This window comes from Ranitomeya variabilis, chromosome 5 (genome assembly GCF_051348905.1).
Source record: "Ranitomeya variabilis isolate aRanVar5 chromosome 5, aRanVar5.hap1, whole genome shotgun sequence".
NCBI lineage: Eukaryota > Metazoa > Chordata > Amphibia > Anura > Dendrobatidae > Ranitomeya > Ranitomeya variabilis.
Window position 1 is genome coordinate 208,934,549 of NC_135236.1, and position 21,638 is coordinate 208,956,186.

Consider the following 21,638-nt stretch of genomic DNA (forward strand, 5'->3'; position numbering starts at 1 on the left):
GTCTTCACAAGCGTGTAATTTGTACCCAACTACATAGCTGTGCCATATAATGAATAAATGATCACTTCCAGAGACATACAAAGCTATCTGCTGTAATATACTTGTAGTACGTACCCCTTGGTTACTTACCTGGGCAGTAGTCAGAGCATTGCACATGGAGCAGATTGCCTCTGCATCCTCATCAGTTTTCTTCTTCACTTGCAGCAACTGTGCTGCCTGAATTAAAGGTTCAAGTGTCTCTTTAGCTCCGCTGTTCATCAGATTCTTGTCACGTAGCCATTCTTCTAGTTGGCTGACGTTGTACCTGTAGACAAACAAAAGGCCAATATTTTAGCCATCCCCTCATTGAGTGTCAATGGAATCCACTCTCCAAACTCCAGTGGTCTGACCAGTAACTCGCGTAATATATTCCCTCAACCACATGTGACACTTGCCTCAATTTACTAATCCAAAACTAAAAAATGGCACATGGTATACACAATCAATCATTCTCCAAAATTATTGTCACTACAACTCCCCTTGAAAGCCACATTCATGCAGTTCAATGCTTTCAAGTGGAGCAGCACTGGCCCAACTGCGGAGAGCCAGAGGAAGAAATGGCCCAAAACTCAATTCTCAAAAAATAACTGTTTGGCAAAAAATTTTTTAGTTTTGGCTGAAATCTGTCTTTTCAATAATTATCAGCGACTACTTTATACAATCTAAAACTAATTAGTGCTCATATAATCCCATAATATAGTAATACAACACAAGGACTACAATACTATATAAACTTTTAACTGATGAACAATAATAGTACAAGAAAAGCTTGTCAATTGAGAACCATTACCCTTCGAAGAAAGCAATTTAGGCACTCTTTTATAGACATTTACTGCATAGTAACTGCAGCTATGCATACTACTAGATGCATACACTGCTTATAGAAACCTTCCAACCTCCGGCTGACAAAGCAATTTTTTGTGAAGAGTTAAAAGGGTTGACAGGCAGGACTACCAAGGTTGAAAGGGATGATTTTGTAGGCTCTATAGGCTGGCTGTTGTCCTCCATCCGGACCGCCTTCTTGCAGCATGTTGTTGAAGTAGAGGGAGGATTTTATCCTCTACCATCTTCTTCCCCCCGAAAGGGACAGGAGTGGACACTCCTGATCCGTCCCCCCCCCCTTGCTGTAGCCGCTGTTGCCACTTGGGGACACACTTCACCTTAGCAGGTTGTGCCCCCTAAAGACGTCCGACCTCATTCCAAGGAAGCATCGCGCCATACCAGGCCGTGCCCCCCAGAATAGAATATTCATATGCTGGCTCCCAAGGATGCACCGCACCACCAGAAGGGACGTTGGATGCTATGCCTGGGTTCTGGTGAAGCACTGCACCATACCAGGCCGTACCCCTGGAACTGAAATCATAGGTTCACTGCCAGCTCCCAGTCATGCACTTCTTCGGCCTCGTGCCTCTGGAGAGATGTTCCTGCATGTCCGTTAGCCAGGGACATCCATCCGCGTGATGCTGGAACTCCAGCCCCAGGTAAGATCTTCATTCTGCCGGCAGCATCAGGGAGCTCTAGAGTATTCCACAAGGACAGGAAACCACTGAAGCGTACTATAGGGCTCTGCCTTTTAAAGCTGTAGGTTTTCCTGTCCTTGGAGTGGATCCTCCTTCTCTCTCCATGGTGCTGGTGCGGAGAATGGGAAAAATAAGTTTTCTCCTTTCAACAGGAAAGATAACTTGTTGGAAGGTGGGGTACAGACCGCAGAGACTTGCAACGATCTGCAGAATGTGGAACTTTTATCCCTTTTAGAATAGAGCAGTGAGCATACTCATCCGCTCTTCCATTCATTCACAATGGACTGCTGAGCGCTGCTCTCAGATTTTTCCGACAACCCTACAAGGAGTGAATGGAGTGGCCTGCTGCACCATTTTGTAAAGAGTATAAACGTTCCCAGATCTTCTAGTTGGAAGGTGTTCCTCAGCAGATCTGACCAGCAAGTCCAGCAGATCTGATCAGTAAGTTATTACCTATTCTGAGGATAAGTGATAACTTGTTTTAACTGGATAACCCCTCTAAGGAAAAATACAACATTATTAAAATAACTAATGGTAATCCAGGGAAAATAGCAAAGAATTTACAATGCCGAATATACAAAAAAAAGTATTTATGAGAAGCACGTGGCTACCATTAATCGCTGAGTGAACCAAATCCTTGAGTTCCTGATGACTTTTCATATGAGAGATAATAGCAGACAGTAGAATAATGTAAAATCTTTATACTGTGAGCCCCTGAGACTGAAGGGTCTGAAGCACTTGTCAGGGAAAGTTACCCTTTTGGCTTTGATCAGTTTTTCCCCACAGAGAAAGGTCCTTACAATGCTCTACAGCCTATAAAAGTGATTCACTTTTATGGTCCATACCTTATCTGCATCCCTTTGCTCCATGAACACATGTCCTTTCTGAGCAGCAGATTGTTAAGTGTGACAGCGCCAATAATATAGAACATCTGCTTCACCACCTGCTTGATGAGCTCTGGATCCATACCATGCTGGCACAGGATGGAGTGGAACGTGTTCAGTTGTCTCACAATGGAGTCCAAGGTATACGTTCCTTCATCTGCTATACTGGATGTCCTCTTTCTCAAACCTGTAGGTTTCACCCCGGAGACACCCTGAATGGTCTCATGCTCCAACATCCCAGAAACTAAAGTAAAGTAGACAGAAAGAAAATTAAATTAACTAATCAATATATTTTATTTTACTAACTTACATAGCACCATGAATTCCACTGCGTTTTACAGACATTAGTACTGTCCCCATTGCGGCTCACAATCTAAGTTTCTTATCAGTATGTCTTTGGAGAGCAGTAGGAAACCCTGAAACATGGAGAGAACATACAAACTCCTCACAAATCTATGAGCAATATGCAAGCTATGCCATATAATAATCAAGCATAATGCTATAAATACAATGATGAATGACGTTTTTTGATATTCATTTGGTTCAAGCAGCATAAAAATTGTAATCCACATTAACATAAGGACGCTTTTTATGCTGGTCTTTTAGAGAAGGCATTTCTGGAGTCAGATGCTCCAGATTCATTAAGAAATACATACTTCTTAATGAGTCCAGCACGTCTGAAAAGTGGCGTGTGTGTCACCACAAATCTTACTTCAGTCTGGGAACGCCGCTACTCGTCATGAATTTGAAGAGCGGGGGTTGCAACACCCCAACCCAAAACTGAAGTATTTGTGGCGTAAGAAGCACCGCCACTTGTCATCAATTTGGTGGCTGCCATGCCGCATCCCAGCTCTGCCCACTTTATCAGAGCTGGGTGAAAATGGCGTGAGACTGCCAAAACTTGGACATTTTAGAGCAGCCTCACCTTGTGCCAAAATTTTGCTACTTTTCAAAGCATTTTATGCTAAAATACTAGCATAAGAATCTCTGATGGATCTGTGAAAAAGTGCTCATCTTCTATAATATACTAATGCCGATCTTTCATCAGACCGTGCAGTCTTATGTAGAGGAAGAATAATTTGGGAACACATTTGCACTCTTATACGCCCAAGTAGCAACAAAATTCTTTTTTTTGTTCAATAAGAGCAAAAAGAGTATGAACTGTACACATAGGGGCTGATTCATCGTTGCGTTTGCACCTTTTAGTTGTCTGCTTTTTTGTATGTTTCACTTGTTTTTCATTTGCGTCTCTTTTAAAGTCACTTTCTTATGTTCTTGTATTTGTTTTTGTTTTAATTGTGGGATGGGTTTAGGTTTTCCTAAAGAGAGCACTGAACAGTTTTAGCTAACTTTTGTTGTAACTAATAAAACAGCAGCTCCTCCTGCTACTGACATAGAAATGAATTGTGATTTGTTTTCTACTATACAGAAGGTGGTTATGGAACTTGGACTATGACAAACCCACCAAGCTTGCACGAGTATAGAGAACTCTGGAAAGACAGCCGTCAGTTGAATGAGCATCTGACAGCCATCTACGGAGGATGGGTACCTTTAGATCATAGGTTTTTCTTTTTAACCTAATATATTCCCAACCCATTAACCTTTTTCAAGGCCTCGCATTACTGAAATGAAAATCTAAAGATCTCCGTAATTTCATATTACTCACCGATCATTGGTTGTAGGATATTCTCGAGCACTCTGACCAGCTGCTGATATATCTGAATAGCTAAGTCACTTAATACTTGTCTGTACTCCGCAAGATCAAAATTTGTGAGACAATGTTCATTCTGCCGACTTGAGTTGTGCTTCATAAACGCCTGCAGAGAGTGGAGGGTTAACCAACCATCTACACTTATCTTTATGTTTTATTTAAAAAAACAAAATAAACTCTAACTTTCTTAAAAACGTATATTGAGGTAAAAAGAAAAAAAAAGAAAAAAATAATGAAACTAGAAGGTGTTGTATAATTTAGCCCTCAATGGGGTCTTCCCTAAACCACAACTTATCAGCTATCAGCGAATACTGGTAATCCACAATTCTGCATTATTCAAACCATAGTACAATCCACATGGAGCGTGTGTGTAAAGTCCTGCCGTGTGGAGGGACTATCGTCAACATTGGCAAACTGACCATACTTGTTTCTTTTATGCACAGACTAGTTGGTAAGAGTCTGGTCACTGTGGATCCCATCATTTGGACTCCACTGATGTGGTTTCCATTGACACTAAATAGATGGGCACTGTGTATGTGCAACATTTAGGCTATGTGCACACGTTCAGGTTTTTTCGCGTTTTTTTGTGCTAAAAACGCTATAAAAACTCATTAAAAATGCATGCATTATGCATTCTATCATTTAGAATGCATTCTGCATGCTTTGTGCACATGGATGCGTTTTTGTCCGCGAAAAAAACGCATCGCGGTAAAAAAAATGAGCATGTTCATTAATTTTGCGGATTTTCTGCGTTTTTCCCGCAATTCTATGCATCTGGGAAAAAACGCACAAAAAACGCATCAAAAACGTGTCAAAAACGCGTCAAAAAACGGGGAAAAAAACACGCGGATTTCTGGCAGAAATTTCCGTTTTTTTGTCAGGAAAATTTCTTCAAGAAATCCTGACGTGTGCACATACCCTAACTCGTTAAAAGGTTGATTAAAATTACCCTACATAAAAACATTAAGGTTAGGAGAAAAAAAAAAAAAAAACATAGCCCCATCAGGTATATTTAATGTTGTCATATGAAAATGAAGATTTATCTCAAGTATGTGTTATTTCATTAATATTTAAGAAGTAAAAATGTATAATTTGTAACAAAAACGGTTATAAGAATTTCCAATAATCTGATGTGCAAATTGTCTTTATAAAGACAGGAAGAAGACTTGAACTCTAGTGCTACCTGTTAATAGGAGCATGTATGGCGTATAAGTCTCCTCACTCTGGCATGCCAGGCCTGGCTTGTCACTCTCCACAAAGAGAAACGTTACCCCTTAGACCACAATAATCAGATGAAATGTTACCTCTTCACCGCTGTACTGCTTCAGACAATGAAGGAATCGGCAGGTGTTGGAAAGCCAGAAGGACACGGTTTCAAAGTCATCACCTCTTTTCTGTCATAGAAAATGAAAAATAAATAAATAAAATACAAGTGTTGAAGACTCTAAAACTGAAAAATGAATATTAAACGAGATTAAAAAGAAGCAATAAAACGGAAAGAAGTACAATTGTGAATATAAGGCAGAATGAAAGAAGGCAAGTAAGAGTATCCAGGAGAGGAGATACAGATGTGGAACGTTATATCTGCCACTTACGAGACAGGGAGCAGTATACATTATATGTACCGCACTGGTTGCAAATTGCCGCTGGGACAACAAACTACCCAATGTGAAATATTTCCACTATGTGCAGCACTCTGTAATGTTTTATTGGTGAATGGTTTAGTAGTGCTATGTACTTCTATCACCGCTAACATTTACACATGGATTTCTGCATAATTGGATATACGGACCAGCACACTCGTCGATTACAATAGCAGTCACTTAGCGTGTTTCTTATTTCTAAATAGAGGAACAAACTGTTTTTAATCATCGTGTGATCTATTTATAACTCATTAATAAAGATTCAATGTACATGGAATAAATAGTTTATTATAAGAGAGCGGAGGCAAATTGTTGTCCAAATGTTACAGGTAGATTAGAAGGGTTAAATGCTAATCAGAACGAACAGACTAAGCAGTGGCCTGGGCTTGAGAGTAGCAGATAACCACGCCATTGTTATGCAGCTGAAAGATGCCATGATGCGGAACGTCTCCCTCTTTCAGGGGCCCGGAGAGAATGCCAGCTCTGGCTTGGAGCCATCCTACATTACAGTCTCAGTATCACACTTTTTTTTTGTCAATAATATTAAGGCCGCAGTCACGCTGAGCGTCTTGCATCATTGCTTCTATCCAGACATAGCCTCTATGGACTCCTTCCAAAAATAGAGCACGTACACGGTGTCTGCTTTGATCATGAGCCACAATACCCAGACAAATAATCGGTGTAGATAGTTGCCAAACTACTTTCCATGTACGAGAACAATGGTGAAATTCCATGTCACAATAAATATTCGCATACTATGTGATGTACTAGAAGACCAATTGAAGTTTTAGCTGTCCAATTTGGACATGCAGTATATATCTTATACCAGGATCTTCAAGAGGGGCCTGGATGCCTTTCTTGAAACATATAATATTATAGGCTATGGGCACTAGATTCTGTGATGTGGCGTTGGTCTAGGAACTAGTCTGATTGCTGTATGTGGAGCAGGGAAGGAATTGTTCCCCTAATATGGAGCTATTCATGTCTACTTCATTGGGTTGTTACCTTCCTCTGGATCAACATGTCAGGCTATAGGTTAAACTTGATAGACTTAAGTCTACCTTCAGCCTTAAAAACTATGAACCAAGATGTTCCATATTAATTACCTAAAATGTGAGGAGTTTCGAGCTTACTTAAATAAATTCTCCAGAATTAAACTTTTCTGAGTCAATGAACCTGCCTCCACTCCAAGTCCACCATAAGGTCTGGTGATACCGGCCAACAAGCTCTTAGCCAGCTGTGACACACATATCACATGGAAAATAACCTGTTCAGCAGTGACAGGTCAGAGGCACATCAACAATGACAGGCTGTTTAGGCAATGTATTATGTAATGAGGAAAGTGCCTGTGCAGCACACAAGGGCGGAGGAAGACCACACATACAATATTGTAATGTGCCGATAGTGACTAGATGCCCTGCCAGTGCAGCACCAGAATGGAAACAAGTGCCACGGATGAGTGACAGTATTTTTCAAGTAAAAATGGAATAAACAGGGGCAAATTAACATTTAAATAAAAGGAAACCACTTCAACCCACATCTACAGACTCGTTTAGTATTTCACAACCTAGATATACTGAAACCCTACCGCACCTTGTAACGTGGCCATGGGTTCCCCAGAAGACAGTAGAAGTGTGACATATTGATTTTTAGAATTGCTCAGCAGTTTCACGGTACAGTAGGTACCAACTTATTTTTTTTCTGTCAAATAAAACAATAACTGACCTTCAGGATCTTTTTGATGCCATTGATGGTGGATGTGAGCAAGGAACGGACTTTCTGGTCATCATTGAGGTAATCAGCATGCCGCACACACATAAAGAGTATGTAAGCTGGCAGGCCAGGAATAAGGTTCACGGCAACACCACGGGGCTTCAAGTCTGGTATCGGAGAAAATAACAGGTGGCATTATTGGAGTTACAGGGGTTTCCTTGGCACACTGATTATCAAACCGTTTTAGAGGCTATCAAAAGTGAAGAAACTTCATAATTTACTTGCTGTTAAAATTCTGCTCTGCTCCTGAGTGGTCACATGAAGGGAAGTGGCCTCTAGGTCTTAATTTCCTGCTACAGTCTGTTTAAGCACAGAGTACAGAGATTTCCTGTCTGTGCTTTTAAGGGCTCAGCCAGCAGCTCTGCAGTGAGCTCTGAATAGTGATATCAGTGCCGTGGCTTGTGATCCTTGGCAAGCTTACAGTGACTGGGGATGTGTGCATGATGGAAGGGAAAGCAGGGAGAGCACACTGCGGGTTCCACAAAGATCAAGTAATTTTTTCAGCTTGTGACTTCAGCCATAGAGGATGGTGCCGAGTGTTCCAAAGGGTACGATTACATTACAATAAACGACTACCTTATATAACTCATTGCTCCCTACAGTACACCGAGCCTGTGTGGTGCCAGTGTCAGCACCTGTAATGTTATGGGTGCAGAAGTGTGTCAGGATAGCTGGAGTGGGACGAACATGTTAGGTGCGAGAAACAGCATGAGCAACAATTTATCCTTCTGAGACTGTATAGGAATCTCTAAAATGGTTCTTTGTAGGTGGAGTGGGCATCTCAATGATGAGAGGTAGGTGGGGGGATTGACTACGCTGTGGGACAGATGCAACTATACCTCTTGGGAAATGTAGCCTAGACAGTGGAAGAAAAAGCTGGAAGTTCAGGATATACATAATAACTACAAGGATGGCTACAAGGGGTTGAATGGGAGCTAAAAATAAAAATAAAAGGTAACAGGAGGTTTGGGAGCTCATTACATGGACACCCAGATAGTTTATATTATATAATTTTGGGGGGTAACCTAGAAAACCCCTTTAACATACAAGACAGCACTTCTAGAGGAGTTATGATTGATACTGAAGTCTATTAATATGTAATCAGATTTATTATTGTACTGCATTTACAAGTCTTACAGTCTTTTCCGATTTTACAGAGAAGCCAGCAGACTTTGAAATGTGATATCTTCTCCATGTGCATGGCTGACAGTAAGAACCGTGAACAAGTGCTCCCAAGAAAAAGATATAGTTACTCCATATGGTAGATTATCTCCAAGTCACAATCACCATTTACAGCTTACCCAGTATAAGGTTCTTAATCAGCTTCGGCTCATCCTCCCTCTTGTACTCCAGCATTCCTTGGAAGTCTTTCTCTTTTCGGGGAATATTAAGCGGACGTATCGGCTCATCCACTATTTGACCAGGAGACACGTTCTCCATTTGACCAACTACAGAAAAGGGGTATGCTTATATTAATAATTCTAAATTAATAAGTTAGCAAATCGCCCAGTGAATTGTGAGTGGTGATTGTTACCAGTGTCTATCAGCAATATAGACTAGAAAGGAGAAAAACTAAATAAGGTAACAAATGAAAGGGAAATTTCCTAGTTCGAGGCCCTAAATGAAACACGAAAATGGTACCATCTGACACTAAAACGATTCATCTGAACTCTGTAGTGTTACCTTCAAGCTCTCCGATTTTCTTTGCAAACACTTTCAGCTGCTTTTTCAGCTTCCTGACGGTCTTATCTTGCTTCTCTAGTTGCTCCATTAGGTCCTAGAGATGATAACATTGTCTTAATAACACCACCCTTATTACACAAGTTCAGGTTCTGTTAGTAAAAAACATGGCTAAAGATCAAGAAAGAACCTAACAACGCCATTCAGTGGCTCTCAGTTGCATTTACACTGAAAGAGTATAATGGAGGAGTGTTCCCCAGAACGCCCATTTCACCATACTCTCGCGGTGTAAACAGGCTGCCGATCACCAGATTAATGAGCAAAATGATTGGTCGTCAAGATAAATTATTTTTATGCTTACTTTAAAAAAAAAAAAAAAAAAATCATTGTTCTCACTCAGAACTGCATCGTCCGGTCTAAAACGACTTGTGCTGCCGAGAACATTGGCAGCCTATGTGTACTGAACACTATTACAGATCGTCCGGTGATCCGACTACCTGTATGAGCAGGATACTACTTCCAACAGGTAAATATTTAGCCATCAGCAGTTGTTTAGTGCCGCCAGTCAGTTCATGTAAAAATGGACCCTTATACCACACGATCAGCAGGAATTGTGCATGTGTCCAATTCTAATGAACAGGATATTTGCCAATCTGGCACATGTCTTGCCTGGTGTGTGGGACTATAATGTCATCTGCACCGTTCACCTCTGATACTGAAGTGGCGCCAGATAACCCCTGTAACATTAATCATATACCCCAATCTATCTGATGGTAAAGAGCTATACAGAAATGACTACTCCATACCAGGTGTCATAAAATGCTTAGTGTCTAAAACAAATCTTTTCATATGTACCTGTAAACCCACATTATACATATGCAAGATACAAAAAGATTGGTTTCAAACTGCAGACATTTATGTGAGAGATGACTAAAGAGCCCCCCCCATGGGCATTGCATAAGTCATGGTACCACTTGTATAGTGCCAAGGGTCAGAGCAAATTACACAAGGGTTAGTAGTAGAAAGTAATCACCGGATTACAAGAAATTAAAAGATACTTACTCTGTTCACAAGCTGGAATAACCTTAATGACATCTAGAGCGTAGCACTATACACACAATGTGATTGGCCCACTCAGCATGCAGCCTTGCATTTAGCTGGAGTTAGTAAGAAAATGTGCATTTGTCACAGGACTCAACATGAAGACATGAAACGATGAGACGGAAAGCTGTGGGGTAATGAAGGCGCGCAGCCTCGTCACACAAACGCCACTAGACAGGCGGCCAGGCCGGCAGAATTACTGTTAGTTCTCTAGGACACGGCTAAGGCGACAGAACAATCAGGCGCATGATTTACATACAATGATCCGTCTGTAAAGTGAAATCCGGTACGACTGATACTTCATTGGATCATCTGCATATAACTCCTCAAAATACTGAAAAAACAGGCAGAATGGATGGAGCCGCTCACTGCAGTAGCTTACTCAATAAACGTTAACATGTCCAAACACTGTGGAACACACTTATATAGAAGGCTTTGGCAAATATAACACCAACTCACATTCTTACACAAGTCTAATTAACAAGGGTTGTGCCAGAAAGACGGTGAAATGTCCTTTATACAAGCTATTCTGCATATATCTCATCTGTGGCCCGAATCTTACTTCTTTCCAACAATGTTAGGCCACATTACAGGTCAGCAATATTATCACGTACCACTCAGGACACTTCGTATAATCTGTCCTATACCAACAGAAGGCAAGTGTGCCCCGAAATGCCCTGCATATCATTACTAGTACTTGGCAAGCATCCCATTTTACTGGTTAGATTTCTACTATTTAATCTAGATGTGAATTATCATTAACTGCTAACAAAGTTGGCCTTTATTATAACTAATCATTATATGTCTCTTTATTTTATGTACAACTTATAGGCCCGGGAACGTCCATATTACAAAGGTTTTGTTTTTTTGCTTTTTACACTTGCACCTAAAACAGAGCCACTTTGCAAATAGATTAAAAATATCCTGTAATTCTATGTATCCATGTTTTTAATAAGAAAACCTTGTTAAGTTGTCCCTCCAATATCCTATCCCAATACGTAGTAGGTATAATAATAATAATATTAGCATACTCGAGTATAAGCCGAGATTTTCAGCCCATTTATTTAGGCTAAAAGTGCCCCTCTCGGCTTATACTTGAGTCATTGTCCCAGGGGGTCGGCGGGAGAGGGGGAGCGGCAAGAGTGGTGGCTATCACATCATACTCACCTGCTCCCGGCTTCTCAGATTGTCTGTCACGCCGGCAGCTTGTTCCTATGTTCAGTGGTCAAGTGGTACCGCTCGTTAAAGTAATGAATATGAACGCGACTCCACTCCCATAGGGTGGAGCGCATATTCATTACTTTAATGAGCGGTACCATGTGACCGCTGAACACAGGAACAAGCTGCCGGCACCAGAGACCATCGCATCGGAGAAGCAGGGACCGCGTCAAGAGGGGGAGAGTATGACGGGGTGAGCATTCTGATATTCCCCTGTTCCACCACCCTTGGGCTAAGGCTTCCGCGTCCTCTGGCTGTGATGTTAAGGTCAGAGGGCACAATGACGTGGTTAGTTCGTGCCCTCTGCCTGAACAGTCACTGCAGAGACCCGGATGGCACAGCGGCGCGCGGCGGTGGAACGGGGACAGGTGAATATCGCAAGTGCCGGGGGCCTGAGCGACTAGAGGTGAGTATGTCATTTTTTTTATCGCAGCAGCAGCATATGGGGCATAATATGCTATGGAGCATCTTATGGGGCCATCAACCTTTGTGCAGCATTATATGGGGCATAATATGCTATGGAGCATCTTCTGGGGCCATCAACCTTTGTGCAGCATTATATGGGGCATAATATGCTATGGAGCATCTTCTGGGGCCATCAACTTTTGTGCAGCATTATATGGGGCATAATATGCTATGGAGCATCTTCTGGGGCCATCAACCTTTGTGCAGCATTATATGGGGCATAATATTCTATGGAGCATCTTATGGGGCCATCATCCTTTGCGCAGCATTATATGGGGCATAATATTCTATGGAGCATCTTATGGGGCCACCATCCTTTGCGCAGCATTATATGGGGCATAATATTCTATGGAGCATCTTATGGGGCCATCAACCTTCGTGCAGCATTATATGGGGCATAATATTCTATGGAGCATCTTATGGGGCCATCATCCTTTGTGCAGCATTATATGGGGCATAATATTCTATGGAGCATCTTATGGGGCCATCAACCTTCGTGCAGCATTATATGGGGCATAATATTCTATGGAGCATCTTATGGGGCCATCATTAACCTTTTATGCAGCATTATATGGGGCGTGTATTGTATGGAGCATCTTATGGGGCCCATCATGAACTGCATGGAGCATTATATGGGGCTCCTGATTCAATATGGATATTCAAAAACTCTTAACCTACTAGTGTCTCAATCAATTTTACTTTTATTGGTATCTATTTTTTTTTTTTAATTTACCAGTAGCTACTGCATTTCCTACCCGAGGCTTATACTGGAGTCAATAAGTTTTCCCAGTTTTTTGTGGCATAATTAGGGGTCTCTGCTTATACTCTGGTCGGCTTATACTCAAGTATATACGGTACCTCCAATTAGAAACGTAGTATGGTTTTCCTGTTAATCAATGGCGCTTACCTCGTGTGCAGGACATTGCAGTAGCGTAGGTATCCATGGTTATGACCAGTAGCAACTAACTGTCACTATATGAGTGGTCGTAACCATGGATACCAAAGCTCCTGCCATGCTCTACACATGAGATAAGCAACAAAGCTAATAAGAAGAACTATACTACATTTATAATTGGAGGTAATTGCTATATTATTACCCTACTACATATTGGGATAGGATCTTGTCACTACTTCTTGCTAAAATTACCCAATGTGTGTTCTCCCGAATTTTGGGACTTATTGAGAACGTATGACTGCAGAATGAGACTACGTAGGGTACACTTGTAGTCTGTTACCATGGAGACTAAAATCTGGAGAAAGCTTGTTATTTTTAATGAAGGCCTACATTATTTTCTATTTTAGCTACACTCTACCATAAATTTACACATGAGATTAATGAGCAGAATGGAGAAAGCAATGATTATACAAATGTCACTGAATGATTTGTGGCATATAGTGATTTAAAGCAGGAGGTAACCTGTAAGGTCAGTCCTGTTATATTACCTACCAAGTTTTCATTTGTCAGCCGGGTGATTTCATGCTGTAAACTGGCTTCTATGCGTGCCTCAGGAGGCAGCTGAAGATTTTGAGCAAGGAGCTGTTGCTGACGATTGTTCTCCTCCTTAAGACCCTGGATCTCTCCTCTCAGAGATTCCACCTCATTCTCATAGGTCTTCTTCTGAGCTTGTAACTGTGTTTCTAGAACCCTATAATCCAGCGAGAAAAAGGTAGATACTTAACATACACACATTATTATCCCTCACAAGGAAGCACAGCTACAAAGCTCCACAACCCCTCAGCACTGCATGCTGCGAAACCCATCACACCGGTTATAGCTGCCAGTCAGGACAGCACATATGAGAAGGGCAGAGAAAAGCTAAGGAGGTTACAGAACAAAATCATTATGGTTAGCAGTCCAAACACATTTTACACGACTACTATTAGTAAACTGCAACAAATAAAGGCACATTTCTCAATGTTAATTTGGCAGTCACACTTGTTATGGCGAACTAAAGGTGGAGTAATATTGACCTAAACTGGTGTTATTGGGGTTGTTAGATGAAGAACAGTGGCAGCATTACACCTAAACCTTTCTTATTCTTGGCTACGAAAGCAATTGTTCTCCCTGACCCTAAAGGATCGCAGTAGTTATATTTCATTCTTGCTATGTGTGTTCTGTTATTTCCTTCCCTCATCTCAGTCTGAAGCGCTGCGAACCTGATACCAGCGTTCCTCCAGCATTTTGCGCATGGCTTTGGTCTATGATAATCAGTCCTGATATCTTATCTAGCCGGAGAATCCTTAATATTTCTCTGTTCCATGTATATGGTCCCCCGGGCTGTTACAATATGACTTCTGTTCTGTATATGTACCGACTTAAAGGGAACCTGTCAGCTGGTTTGTCCGCTATAAGATGCAGCCACTGCCTTTCAGGGCTTATCTACAGCATTCTAGAATATTTTTTCTCGTTACACCATTTAACGATCAAGTTAATTGTTTTTTATGTTGATAGATCGGGCGATTCTGAATGCGCCGATACCAAATATGTGTATGTTTGATTTTTTTTTTATTCTTTTATTTTGAATGGGGGGCGAAAGGGAGGTGATTTAAACTTTTACATTTTTGGTATTTTTTAAAAAACCTTTTTGTTTTTAAACTCTTAGTATGCTTCAATAGTCTCCATGGGAGACTAGAAGCTGCCATAACCCGATCGGCTCTGCTACATACAGGCGATGATCAGATCACCTGTATGTAGCAGAATACCTCACTTGCTATGAACGCCGACAACTGGGCGGAGCTCATAGCAATCCGGCATTGACGACCATAGAGGTCTGCAGGAGGCCTCTGGTTGTCATGCCAACCCATTGGTGACCTGAGATCACATGAAAAAACATCACTGTATGGAATGATGATAATAACGGGAAAAAAAAAATTGGTAAAAGGAAAAAAAACAACGAAAATGCACAACTAGCGGACAATGCAAATGATCACTTATTGTTTGTCTGTTGCTTAATTATTATTATTGGGTCTCATCTGGGTTCTGATTTTAGAAGAGAAAATATTTTCTGGCCTTAAGATTTTATTTTTTCTTTCTTAAAAAAAAAAAGCAAAATAAAAAAAAACAAAAAGAGAAGGCAAGGGAACTTGGTAAAAAAGAAAAAAACAACCAAAATGTACCAATAGGGCCCCTCTGTTTGCATAACTGTTATAAAGGATTAATTGCTCTGCTTGTCAGTTCCTGAGTCTGAGCAGAGAATGTCAGGGCGGACATGTGAACAGAGCCCAAGATATTAAATACCTAACAAAATATGTCACGTTTCATTTATACCAAATGATTGGTAATATAAATCACTCTCTAACCCTAACAGTTTGTAAATTAAAGGGTTATTTTGGATCCTCTAATATCCAATTGATGCCTGCCGGGACACAGGCGCGATCTGCATGCATCTCTTAACACAGAAGTGTGGGGAGTCAGAATAATGTTAAGAATATAAAAATAAACAATATTCTGCTGAAATATTCAATAAAATAGGAAAAAGCATAAAAAACGCTCTGATGGTCGTATTTAATAGCAAGACAGATTATTGTCAATCTTCAAGGCAATTACATCCACAAACTAATTCGGAACGTTAAGTAAATACGAAATACAAAATAACAAAATAAAAATAATAAGATTACTATAAAACATGCTTCTGTTTAACACTAAAGGTACCTTCACACTAAACGATATCGCTAGCGATCCGTGACGTTGCAGCGTCCTGGATAGCGATATCGTTGTGTTTGACACGCAGCAGCGATCAGGATCCTGCTGTGATATCGCTGGTCGTTGATTAAAGTTCAGAACTTTATTTGGTCGTCAGATCGGCGTGTATCGTTGTGTTTGACAGCAAAAGCAACGATACCAGCGATGTTTTACAATGGTAACCAGGGTAAACATCGGGTTGCTAAGTGCAGGGCCGCGCTTAGTAACCCGATGTTTACCCTGGTTACCAGTGTAAAATGTAAAAAAACAAACAGTACATACTCACCTTCGCGTCCCCCGGCGTCCGCTTCCCACACTGACTGAGCGCTGGCCGTAAAGTGAAAGCACAGCACAGCGGTGACGTCACCGCTCTGCTGTTAGGGCCGGCACTCAGTCGGTGCAGGAAGCGGACGGCGGGGGACGCGAATGTGAGTATGTAGTGTTTGTTTTTTTACATTTAACACTGGTAACCATGGTAAATATCGGGTTACTAAGCGCGGCCCTGCACTTAGCAACCGGATGTTTACCCTGGTTACCCAGGGACCTCGGCATCATTGGTCGCTGGAGAGCTGTCTGTGTGACAGCTCTCCAGCGACCAAACAGCGACGCTGCAGCGATCGGCATCGTTGTCTGTATCGCTGCAGCGTCGCTTAGTGTGAAGGTACCTTAAGACATCAGAATTTGGAGAACTGATCAGAAATACAGTGTTCATCTCAGCTAGACCAATATACAGCCTATTGAAAGCTAGGAGAATAATATTTAAAGTCTCCATATACTCTCTCCAAATTCCTATATGTCACAAAAATACAAGGACTAAAAGAAGTTGTTGTTAGAATGATATGTAATAATTGCAATCCAGTCTATTTTTCAATTATTAAACTTTAGTGTTGGATAATAAAATGATTTTGCAGTCAAGACAAAAAGAGAAGGTGAAAGAATATGGTAAAAAAAAAAAAACACCACCAAAGAAAAAAAAAAAGAAAAGAAACCCCCCACAGGGAATCTATTGCAGAAAAGTAAACTGAAAGGCAACCCAGCTCCATTGCCGGAGAGGTTAAAGCTTTATTAAGCAGCAGTAAGCAATATTTGCTGGGCAGAAGACACAGATGTATTCATCTTATTTAACCTTGTACCAATGAAAGCAAGAAGCACAACCCAGAGAGAAAATAAGAAAAACTGCATTCGACTGTGGAGGCCCACCGCAATACCCACATGTGCGCTGTTAAACCTGCACCAATCAAGTGTAAAGGGAACCAGTGTAATTTCAGGCTCATGTGCTCTTGGGTTACAGTTATCTTGGCGAAGGCATCAGGAATATAAATATGTCAGAAAATTAAAAAGCCAAATGTGTTATTTTTTTGGCATGTTCGGTATTGTCATTTCCAATTTAGTGCATGGTTTAAGCTCTCGCCATTGTTAGTAAGATGCAAAATGCAGATCCCTAATCCCCAAGGTGATGAGTTTGGTAACCTGTTGGCCTGTTTTAACCCTTCATATACCAGCCAGAGCTCTCCATCCTCGTTCAGCGTATGGTAATCCTGCGGTGGGGTTCTTTTTCAAAATGATTAAAAGAAAAAAAGAATAATAGTGAAACAGAAAATGGATTGAAGACGACGATGAAAATAAAACAAAGAAGTGTAAATCTGGCTTCATAAAACAAGATGGTTCAAGAACTATGGAATGTCAACAATAATGTCGATAAATCCTAAAGAATAGTTATTGGGGTTTCCCTCTGCCCCCACTGTGCTAGATGGTGGACAAAAATCTGTGCTGTCGGATGGACAAATTTAGACTTAAAACAAAAACACAGAAGTCTGAATAATGTCTTGTCTCAGACGGTGGACTCCGATGAACTCCAAACTGGAGAACAATCATCACAACCAGTAAAATGTAATCTAAGGGGCCCTAAACAATATACCAAAAAAAAACAAAACTGTGACATTTTTAATATTACCCAATAAAGTAAGGACACTAAAAATAGGGGTCAAAGGAGAAAAGGTGTCAATCCTCCACGGAACAGAGTTGTTAATCAATGTAGCACAAAAGATTGATATAGGAAAGATAAATATCTTGGTACCGTGTTAGCCAGTAGATAGAAAAATATTTAGAATTGAGAGTCCACCAAGGACTCTCAGCACAAAAGATTGGACATGTTAAAATTCAATATACTCCATCTTTTTCCCTGACATGGAAAAATAATCCAAAAAAAAAAGACCAAATACATAAGATGTTTGGCAAGTCCTCTAAATACCGGTGCTTAGTCAACTTATGTATAATGTGCATGGCCACCTTGATACTCCGTAAGCAAGGCATTTAAATGGCCACTGTCACCCCCTCCAGCTGTTATAAACTAAAAGAGCCACCTTGTGCAGCAGTAATGCTGCATTCTAACAAGGTGGCTATTTTAGTTTTAGGTGCATGTATTCCCAAAATAAAGGGTTTTATATTTTCGCCAAAATACCTTTCTTTAGCCAGGTAGGCAGGTCCTCACCCCCCTGCTTGTAACGCCACACTGCCGTCACTCAAATGTTCAGGGGTGCCGGGCACCGCCCCCTCAGTGCTGTTTACCCATGAAATCCGGCGCCTGCGCTGTGTATCGCTGTTTGGTGCAGGCGCAGAGAGCTCTGGCCGTCTGACGTCACAGCCAGGCTTGCAGACTGCGCCTGTGCGGCCGCCCTGCTTGTTAATCCCAGCCCCGCACTCTGCATAATGCATAACACACTGCGGGGCTGGGATTACCAAGGTGGGTGGCCGCACTCGCCGCACAGGATTTCATGGGTAAACAGCGCGGAGGGGGCGGTGCCCGGCCCCCTGAACATTTGAGTGACGGCAATGTGGCGTTACAAGCAGGGGGGTGAGGACCTGCCTCCCTGGCTAAAGAAAGGTATTTTGGCGAAAATATAAATAAAGGGTTTTATTGGCTGTGACGTCAGACGGCCAGAGCTCTCTGCGCCTGCACCAAAACAGCGATACACAGCGCAGGCGCCGGATTTCATGGGTAAACAGCACTGACAAATAATAATTTGTCCTTACCATGTTAAAAATTATAAAATTAGGCGATAATTAGCCTTTTCACTGTGCCTTGAGCCACTGCTCCATAAATGTGTAAGGCTGCAACAGTGAAGTCAGAACGTCGTCAGATCAGCAGCGCTGCAGCCAATCACTCCGCTCATCTGCTCGAGCTCTAACGCAGAGCCGCATGAGTGGCTGCAGCACTGTAGTCACCCCTGCAGTCTGTGTGCACATTCACAGAAGCAGTGGTGGGGATGCATAGCGGCATACCCCAAAAGTATTTGAAAGGAGTAAACCCTTTAATCAGTAAATGGCTTTTTATTTTCAAGAAAAAGCGCTTTCCTAGAGATGTAAATTGAATTGCCTGTTCATATTCATTTTTCTATCTTGCCATTTGTACTTTCTAAATATTGGTACACATCACTTTAGAATCCCATCAAGTCAACGGGTTCAAATGTGAGCTCGTTTTGTTGTAGTATAATAGCATAAAATAGGAGTGGTTCTTTATCAAAAAGAAAATATAGACAGATAATTGGTGGATCTTCTATCCTAGCTGCAGCTCATGTAATACCACCCTTTTTCATTTGTGTTGCACATTTCTAAATTTGATTTAATAAAATATTGACACATATATGCAAGTCAATAAAGTAATAGATTGTAAAATTAAGTGGATCTCACTTATAAAATCTTATGAAGCTACTTTCACACATCAGGTTTTTTGTTTCCGGCACAATCCGGCAAGTTTTGAAAAAAAAAAAACGTATCCGTTTTTTTTCTCATAGAGTTGTATTCGCGCCGGATTGCGCCTGATGGCCACACGTTTCATCCGTTTTTTGCCGGATCCGTCCAAACAGTCGTTTCCGGCAGACGGAGAAAACGTCCAGAGGAACGTTGTTTTGTCCGGCGAAAAAAGTGCACAGTGGCAAAAACGTGTGAAACGATGAATCCGGCCCCCGGATCCGGTTTTCCAAGTATTTTGCATTGAAATCATGCACATTTTCCATTCTGGTCTCTCTCTCTCTCTCTCTCTCTCTCTCTCTCTCTCTGTGGTCTAGCAAATAAAAGGTAAACAGATTTTAGCTAGAACTAGCAAAAGTAGTATGATCAAGGGTAATAACTCACCTGTTGCTTTCCTTCATGCCTGTATAAGCCTGAGCAATCTCCCTGTGATCCTTCATTTTCTTTACATCCTCAGATATAGGTAATGTGTCTGTCATAGTGTCCTAAAGGAGTAAAACTATTACTTTATATATTGACCACATTTACCATATCTAAACAATTCTGCTCAAGGAAAGCACCTCTCTATTCAGCTGGGGGCTATAGCTCGGACCTCCGGTGTCATCTGCAGTAATACATAGGCCACCATAAAGATTGGCCTTAAAAAAAAAAATACTCGTGGAAACAATCGTTTAGTGATCGCTGGGATACTTAGCCCAGAAACATAGCAATAGCTCATAAACAATTGCAGTCAATTTGATCATGAGATACCATTTATCAAGAAAGTAATTTCATCATGTTTTCCGTCATTTACACAATTATACTAATGTTTGCCAATAGTGCAATGAACCACACTAATAGAGTCTATCTTTAGTAAACAGACTTTAAAGGTTCTAACTTTAAATTTTCTCTTATTTTTAAAGGCTTGGTCTATTTACCAAAAAAATTAATAAAATAAGCCTTACTTACATGCTGCTGCTCCAGCACTGCCCTGGCTGCAGCAGTGACATCATGACTACAATATCAGACCACTGCAGCCAATCACTGAGCTACATCAACATGATATCGTGGCAGAATCAAAGAGACCGTGCCAGAGCAGAAAGGAGGTAAGCAAGCAGGGCTGTGGGGTCAGAGTCAGTGTCTATTTTGGTGGAGTTGGAGTCTGTATAAAATGGACCAACTCCTGAAATATATAATAAATTGTGTACAGTAATACAATGAAGGATGTGTTGTAAATGTTTTCACAAGAATTTGGGAAAGTTATGAAATGTCCTATACATGTCTGTTCTGTTCCTGATCTAAGGATCTCGTCTTCTAGTTGAGGTGAATCTGTGCTGCACTTTATGCACATGCTCAGTAGTGACCAGTGCTGTGGAGTTGTAGTTGAGACTTATCTGTGCTGCACTTTAAGCACGTGCTCAGCAGTGAGGCCGTGCTATGGAGTTGTAGTTGAGATTTATCTGGGCTGCACTTTATGTACGTGCTCAGTAATGAGGCAGTGCTGTGTAGTCGTAATTGAGATGAATCTGTGCTGCACGTTATGTACATGCTCAGTAGTGATGAGTGCTGTGGGGTCGGAGCGGAGATGAATCTGTGCTGCACTTTATGTGCATGCTCAGTAGTGAGGCAGTGCTGTGGAGTCGTAGTTGAGATTTATCTGTGCTGCACTTTATGCATATGCTCAGTAGTGAGGCAGTGCTGTGGAGTCTTAAGGTACCGTCACATTAAGCGACGCTGCAGCGATATCGACAACGATGCCGATCGCTGCAGCGTCGCTGTGTGGTCGCTGGAGAGCTGTCACACAGACAGCTCTCCAGCGACCAACGATGCCGAAGTCCCCGGGTAACCAGGGTAAACATCGGGTTACTAAGCGCAGGGCCGCGCTTAGTAACCTACTACATACTCACCTTCTGATGTCCGTCACATCCCTGGCCGTCTGCTTCCAGCACTGACTGTGAGCTCACAGTCAGTGCGGGAAGCAGACGGCCAGGGACCTGACGGACATCAGAAGGTGAGTATGTACTGCTTTTTTTTTACATTTACAATGGTAACCAGGGTAAATATCAGGTTATTAAGCGCGGCCCTGCGCTTAGTAACCCGATATGTACCCTGGTTACCATTGTAAAACATTGCTGGCATCGTTGCTTTTGCTGTCAAACACGACGATACACGCCGATCTGACGACCAAATATA

At 41.5% G+C, this 21,638-nt stretch overlaps 1 protein-coding gene across 1 annotated transcript in view; it reads right to left on the minus strand.

Annotated features, from left to right (window-relative positions):
• The window catches only part of MYO5A (myosin VA), a 254,256-nt gene that overhangs the window by 13,546 nt on the left and 219,072 nt on the right, over window positions 1-21,638 (minus strand). The window contains exons 30-39 of the mRNA XM_077263766.1: window positions 19,851-19,951; window positions 17,187-17,267; window positions 13,482-13,680; window positions 9,254-9,347; window positions 8,872-9,018; window positions 7,523-7,677; window positions 5,459-5,548; window positions 4,110-4,260; window positions 2,405-2,687; window positions 130-304 (exon numbers count right to left, since the gene is read on the minus strand). Coding sequence (XP_077119881.1) covers window positions 130-304; window positions 2,405-2,687; window positions 4,110-4,260; window positions 5,459-5,548; window positions 7,523-7,677; window positions 8,872-9,018; window positions 9,254-9,347; window positions 13,482-13,680; window positions 17,187-17,267; window positions 19,851-19,951 — 1,476 coding nt within the window. The remainder of the gene's footprint in view (window positions 1-129; window positions 305-2,404; window positions 2,688-4,109; window positions 4,261-5,458; window positions 5,549-7,522; window positions 7,678-8,871; window positions 9,019-9,253; window positions 9,348-13,481; window positions 13,681-17,186; window positions 17,268-19,850; window positions 19,952-21,638) is intronic.